Here is a 7316-nt window from a genome sequence, read left to right as displayed (position 1 = left end):
ATCCCATTGACGAACTGATCAGGTTTTTGTCACTAAGCTTGCAGTGGGCGTGGTTTGTGGTGGACAATTGGTGTGGAAGTTTACTGCTCCATGCCGACACAGCCGTGCAGCAGAATGTAATCACTAAGTTAAAAGAGGAAATCTAGGATCCAGCCAGTCAGATAGTACAGGGTGTCCCACTCACCTTTCCTCCAGCACCACCAATAGACCATCAATTTTAATTGTTCACAAGATGTACCAAAATCAGTTAAGCAAATTATTGGTCAGATTTCATAAAATGTTTGCATTTGAGTTTTACAAGGACAGATTTGTGAAATGTATTTGGGGTAAATGTCTGAATTAGCCTTACATACTGAGCTTAAAATACTGTTAAAACAGGGGAAGGTGACATACCCACACAAATCTTTTGTGTAACTGTTATAAATGATTGCCTTATGATTTGTAAATTCTCTACAACCAAAAGGGAAAAAAAGGGTGCCATACCACTGCTCAGTGTATTAAAAGGCTGTAACAGCCAGTGTTGGCTGATTAAACAGTCGTGCAAGACCCGAGAGCAAGGAATTGCTCCCCTCCCCTTGTTGTTCTCATCACCTTAAGCTCCATAACATCCAGCAGCGCCTCCACCCATAGGGGCTGTGGGACAAACAGGATGTCTAATTCAAGACCACTTCCTGTTTGACATTCCTGACCTGAGCCGCCTTCCTGCCAGACTCTCTCAGGCTTGTATGTAAAGAACATTTATGGCTCAGCCTCCTTAACTTTTCCATTCGTTAACATGTGAATGTAAAGGTACAAATTAGAGAAAGATTGTGGCCAGAAACAAAGGGATGAGAAGTTATTTTAACCATTAGATGGATTCATCCGTTTAAAATAACATTGCGTACCTACTTTCACGAGTTTTCCACAGGAAGTTAATACAAATGTCTAAGTGATATTACAGAATATAACACAGATGAGTAACTTTAAATTACTATATACATATATCCATTTTTAAACTGTATTTGTAGCCATTTCATTTTTTTTATTGGTACCTTCCATGAAGTGCATAGAATGATAATTGAATCACATTTATAACAAAGTGACAGACTGATAGGTGGAAATACATGAGAAAACAGAACATCAGAAAGAACTACATTCATTTTAGCAGCATCATCACTGGAGTTCTTTTACCTCACCCCTTCTGTCACGTGGTGCATTACATATATAACATGGCTTTATATGTGCAGCAACACAAATCATGGACTATGGAATATGACTGAACACTTCAGGGCACAACCCCAAGACACCAGTGACACATGCCTACAATAGATTTGTTGTTTCTTTAGTAATTAACAGCCAAATATGTATTGGTTCAGTGGAACAAAAAAAACATTTACTTCTATTTAGAATGGATTGATTGTGCCCTGACCAATAAACAGAAATAGGTAGTGTCTAAATGACTTGGAGAAGCTCCCATTCGAAAACTAGATTTCCTACAATATTTCCCTGCCATTTCAAATACATTCTCATCCATCATTTTAGTAGAGTTAAAAATTTCCTTCTCCTTTAATATTTATTAGTGTATCTATATAAATATATCCTAAGATAAATCAACATGAGATGCATCACGTTTTGCCTGGTTCTGTGTGTAGAATTTGGCTGTGTGGATTCAACAGTGAAACAGAGTCTAAGCTCATCTCCTGTAGCTCTGAGACTAATAATCTAGGAGCCATATAAAAGCTGTTTCCAGGATGCTTTCATGGACTCAGACAGTCAGAACTACACATTTGTATGTTGGGTTTAGTGATGTTACAGAATGCTCTCTCTCAAGTTCCCACTGCTCAACGCGTTTGACTGCTGACTTTCTGTTTGGGTCGCTGACGTTCGGTTCCACGTGTGAAAGTCCAAAAGAACTTGGTTGAGTTTCTCCATCCAGTCCAATCTCTCCTGTTTGGTGTCGGCTGAAAACCAACACCTGAGCAAGAAAGAAGAACACCAGTGATCAGAGAACACGGCAGGAGTGTTTCTAGCCACAAACCAATGATAATGTCACAGAAAGCGTTTCTCCGTCAACTGCCAAAAGTTGACACCCACTGCGACATCACTGGTTGGGTGCGGCAAGTTCATGCTTACAGTCAACAAAAGTGGCAAGTATGTGTAAACAGGTTTTCAAGATGAATTCAGGATTGGTCAAAATGTATGACATCAAAGACAATGAAAAGTTTGAGGTAGGTTGATCATAAAAACCAAATCACTGAGTTCTGATTGAAACTCTTACTAGCAACTACTAATCAGTTAGTGTATTTATTATCTTACACTTGACAAACTACTTATGAGCTTTCATTCAGACGTACTTGGCTAAGGCTTCCTGGTTGTCGTCCTGCTGCTGATTTGGGATGTTGCTCACCAGCTCAAAGGTGAAAGGTCGAGCACACGAGTACCTCTTGACAGGCCTGACACACTGACTGGGAGAGCTGGACAGAGAGATGCTGCCCTCTGCCTCCTGACGGGTGAACACACAGGACATAAAATCAAAGCTTCTGAAAACAACTGGTTTGTTGAATTAAGTCTGAATGTTTTGCCTGTTGGTGTATTCATACCTTGGTTTCTCGATCATTGGGGTGGTTCCAGTAGTACATTCTGCAACTCTCCAGGACAAAATATCTGCGATGCCACACCCCATATCCACTGATCAACTCAAATATCGTCTGGGAACAGATCCAGACAAACAGAGGAGAATGGGTCTAATTCAACTAAATGCAACAAAAACACACCATTAAATGTTCTTCTTAAAAGGAAAAAGTTAATTTTGTCTGTTTTGATTCATGGATGTTATATGTAGTGTTCCATTCAAATAGACAGAAAAATTATATGTAATAAGTTATATTCCCACAGGAGTGTAGTCTAAATCTCACTCCCTCTGCTTTTAAATCTCAACATTTTAATACAGTATGTATGACATTGTTAAGATGTTTGTGATGTAGCCAGAGAGATGAGTGTAACAGAATCGCCACTGACCAGGAAGCCTTGGTGCTGCACATTAGAGTGACTCTGGCTGTCCAGTCGTAAATAGATGTTGCCCTCTAGAGGAGAGAGGAAAGGCACCTGCAGGCCGGGGAAGAAGAGGGAAGGTACACTGACAAACTGGTCTTCAACAATAATATGTTGAAGACCTTCTTCAACACGCTCTTAGAATTCTTTGAATAGAAACACAACCTGAGATTCAACTGTTCTGGTCAAGCTGTGATCAGACATTTATACATGTACCTGATGCTGAGTTTGCAATAGTGTCCAAATATTTTCGCAAATAAATTTTACTATGAACACACACCACACAATGTGTGGTAAAAAATCTTAACTCTCACCTACGCCAAGGAAGTTGTGCTTTACCACGCGTCAAACAAGATTACGTAAAACAGAACGAGTTTCCGTGAAACTTGGAAAGATGGAACATGGGCCAAGGAAAAAGCCATTTCATTTGGCACGGATCAATAAAAAGAGGAGAATCCATAAATCTTTCTTAAATCACTTTCAACAGATTTTCAAGGTAATATATGGATATTGGTGAAATATATCAAGATCTAGCAGATTTGAATGTGGTTTAAAGTGGTGGTCTTCAGGGAGTACCAACGCAATTATGTTGTGATACTGTCAGACAGTAGTGCAAAGACAATAAAGCCTCTATCTGGTTTCATAAGGAACCTTGGCGGAGGTACGCGAGTGTAATTCTGTTGTTACCTTTTAGTCATTTAATAACAAATGGATTTTCTTTTTCAAATGGGAAAGAGGTTGAACTAAAGAGAGGAATAACATTCACCACAGACAAATGTAATAAACTGAGGCAGTGGAGTAGAGGGGAATGTGAGAGGTTGAATGTGTGACACTGTTTGTTGAGAAAAGAGTGAAACCTTTTCCTGAAATTCATCTCCCAGCAGCCTCCTGATTTTGCCTTCAAGTTTCATCTGAGTAGAGGAAGCAAGACAGAGAGAGCGGAGGGAGATAGACAAGTTACATCACCAGTGAACCCACCCATGTGCACAAAGTTCTAACAGAATAATGAAGGGACCAAAGGGATAGAGTGTGTAGTGGTGCCTGCAGTGCTGTGCTCTATTCAGTCAAAAATAAAAAGCACAGAGAATGTGTGTCAGGGACTATGACTTTCATTCCTTCCATTTACAATTTCCACACATTTACCTGTCTGTACTATTGGTGCCAAGGTTTTTTTTGTTTTAGTTTTTTACTTAAAAAATGATTCAACTGACAAAAAAAAATCCTGCTTTCCCCCAATATTGCTCAGTATTTGTGTTGCATTGTGTTCAGGCACAATCTTTGGGCCAAGTGTGATAGTGCGAGCAACTCTTCTCAAATATTTACCTTATCCAGAGGGAACTTGCTGAGTCCCAGTGAGGCCAAGGTGATCTTATGAGAGCCCACGAGACTAAAGTTACTGGAGCGACGAGTGTTGAGAGCAGGCAGAGAAGCAGCTGAGAGACAAAGAAACGCAGCAATATATATTTTACAGCATCATGACCTGTGACCAGCCTTATTTGATACAAAGAGGAACTACCCCACATGAAATTCACACAATTTTTTTTTTATAATTATAAACTACAATGTTATAGTTACTGGGTTAAGTAAATGAGGGGGAAATTATGTTTGATATTGACCAACATTAACTCAACTTACATGCCAGAGTGTTACTGGATCTCTGCTGAGAACAAAAGAAAAGGTTAAGGCAACATGGACTGTGTTAAACCGTGGCTGAAATGTTTAGTAGATATCCAATCAAATACAAGATTCATATACAGTATAATGACCCAAAAATAATCATCACTATCACATACTATAACTCATTTACCTCCCTTTCCCCTTCCTCTCCTTCTGGGATCAGAGATCTAAAACTCTGACTCTCCTTGGAGCAGTTTTCCTCATATTCCTTATTTATGATGCTTCTCGAAAAAAACGAACATACAGAGTAAAATTACCTATGGCTCAGGGGAAATGAGACAGCACCCAAGGGATTGCAAAGCGGAGAATAGCTAGGAAATGCTATATAGTTAGCATCAGAAAATAGGATAAATTAAACAACAAAGCAATATGGTACACTCACCGTGATAGTGTTGAGAAGTTTTCTCGGTGTAACCTGAAAATGTAAAGATGCCATAAGTGAGTTAGACAAAAATTGAATAATACCCTGGTCTTTATTTGTGAGGAATTCAACTACTTACTCTGGACTTGGTGGTGTTCCGGTCCATGCTCTGATTACCAGCTGAAGTGTGGGACTAGATGGCACAAAAACAGTCACATCATTTTTTTTAAATCAATTTAACAATTCAATTCAATTTTAAATTCAATTTAATTTGTATAGCGCCAGATCACAACATACACTGTCTCAAGGCACTTTACATAGTGAGGTCATTATTACAATATTACAGGGAAAACCTAACAAATCCCAACATGAGCAAGCACGTGGCGACGGTGGAGAGAAAAAAAGTCCCTTTTAACAGGAAGAAATCTCTGGCACAACCGGACTCAGTTGTGGGCGGTCATCTGTCTTGACCGGTTGGGGTGAGCAGAAACATGGGGAAGAGAGAAAAGGTAGGCAGAAAGAGGGGGAGAGGAGAGACAGGAGGAGAGAAGAGAGAGAGAGGACAGTTGTACAACTGCCGCTTTAATCTCTACCAGTGCTGCGAATGTATCAACTGAAGCTGAAAAAAAAAAAACCAACAACAAAAAACAAAGTTATAAGTTATACGTTCATCACCTAGAGAGAGGTGGCTTGCCAGTAATATTATGAATCAAAATGATAATATGCTTTAGCTGTTTTCGTTCTCAGCAGCAGCTCTCAGTGTACCTTTTGTTCATGGTGTGAGAATGTGCTGCGTGAATGTGCCAGGCTCACTGGCCTAACTCCCCCAACCCGAGCTGGTTAACATCTCAGTCTACCTGGTTGTATAAAGCACGCTGTCCATGGGAGGACTGCGGCCCAAGGTTTGCCAAAAAGCAGCTCGACTCTCCACAACCCTATTAGGACAATTATTTTGCGGACTGATAAAACTAAGGTTAAAGGTTGCTGTTGCCATCGGAGGTTCAACCAGTTATTAAATTCAAGCGTTCACTTACATTTTCCTACAGCACAGAGTGACTGCGTGTGTAAAAAAAAAAAAAAAAAAGGACCAGGATTATAATGGTTTGTGTGTTATTAACTAGGGTGCACCGTGCTCGGTCAGACTCTTCTCTACCAACACCGGTAATCAAGCATTCAACTGGCCAAATGTCAGTTGACTTTTATTTAGAAGGAACGTAGCGTCAGTCGCGGTCAGTGAGTCACGTTACCGGTGGTGCTAAGGTATTCATATGTCTATGATGAATATTCTCTATTCCAAATCCGGTGTCTCTGTGTGACTGTGTCGGGCCTGCGCTGTTTAGGGGGCGTGACTACTGCGCAACACACAGTGACACTCACCTGCTCTGTGACGGCAGAGAGTGAACGTGTTGTTGTACTTCAAAAAAAAAAAAAAAAAAATGGATGGAGACATGTTTTGCAAGTAAAGTCGGTAACATGAGCAATCTGAAGTGCCTGTATGCGAGTATAACGAACTGTGAACTGCTGTGTCGTCACAGTCGCCGTGCGCACCGATGCCTCAAGCATAAATCCAGCTTCGGCAGGTGCTGGGTTATCAGTGCCTCTGCGCTTGCGACGTTGCGGTCCCGTCCATGTCTTGCACAGTAACCCCATCGTGTAGGTCAGACAACTTCTCTCAGATGGTGAGGCGAAGTGCTTGTTCCAAAAATCTAGTGTTGTGTTAAGCGCAGAAGTGCTGCGCGCATGCACACATACACACACACCAACAAAAAACTTGAATGCCGTTGTTCACCAATCAAGTTCATTTGAAACGAGGACTACTTGAGGAATCGATCACTCACGCCCATCCGTAGCGGATGTAGCGTAGTCTCCGACACACACTTAACGCTCTTTGCCAATAGTGTAACAAATGTTTTGCAAGTAAAGTCGGTAACACAAGCGATCTGTGGATCAACACAACAGCTGCAGCTAATGGGAGGATGACTGAGGAGAGGGTAAATGAGTGAAAGACCAACAACCCTTTACAACAGTAGAGCCCAAGGGGTTTAGTTAAAAGCATGTCTGTATATATTGAGTGTCACTTTTTTCCTCTAACAGGCTTTATGTTAGTCCCATCACTCAACATCATATACTATGTATTGGTTTGTTTTTCAAAATAGTGCTGTTCAGTGTTCAACAATTTACTGAGTACAGTATGAGAAACAAAGCATTAGGTCATTCTGTTCTATTCTCTTTTTGTATAATTTGTTCT

The 7316-nt window shown here is 40.5% G+C and overlaps 1 protein-coding gene across 17 annotated transcripts in view; it reads right to left on the bottom strand.

The window, feature by feature from the left end:
* Window positions 1-1000: 1000 nt before the first annotated feature.
* si:dkey-30c15.10 (uncharacterized protein LOC559353 homolog) overlaps window positions 1001-7316 on the bottom strand; it is a 31246-nt gene continuing 24930 nt past the window's right edge. For 11 of the 17 annotated variants that reach the window (XM_035642495.2, XM_035642491.2, XM_035642494.2 and 8 more), the window contains 9 exons: window positions 5208-5261; window positions 5090-5122; window positions 4666-4690; window positions 4354-4463; window positions 3888-3941; window positions 2998-3084; window positions 2580-2687; window positions 2334-2482; window positions 1001-1954 (listed from right to left, as the gene is read on the bottom strand). In XM_035642495.2, coding sequence (XP_035498388.2) covers window positions 1789-1954; window positions 2334-2482; window positions 2580-2687; window positions 2998-3084; window positions 3888-3941; window positions 4354-4463; window positions 4666-4690; window positions 5090-5122; window positions 5208-5261 — 786 coding nt within the window. In that variant the 3' untranslated portion in view covers window positions 1001-1788. Of the gene's footprint in view, window positions 1955-2333; window positions 2483-2579; window positions 2688-2997; window positions 3085-3887; window positions 3942-4353; window positions 4464-4665; window positions 4691-4837; window positions 4929-5089; window positions 5123-5207; window positions 5262-7316 lie in introns of those variants that run through there. The other 6 variants (XM_035642492.2, XM_035642497.2, XM_035642500.2 and 3 more) reach the window with 6 other exon arrangements.

This window comes from Scophthalmus maximus, chromosome 7, assembly GCF_022379125.1.
Source record: "Scophthalmus maximus strain ysfricsl-2021 chromosome 7, ASM2237912v1, whole genome shotgun sequence".
NCBI classification, from domain to species: domain Eukaryota; kingdom Metazoa; phylum Chordata; class Actinopteri; order Pleuronectiformes; family Scophthalmidae; genus Scophthalmus; species Scophthalmus maximus.
The sequence above is the reverse complement of the archived record's forward strand: the minus strand, read 5'-3'. Positions and strand labels throughout refer to the sequence as shown.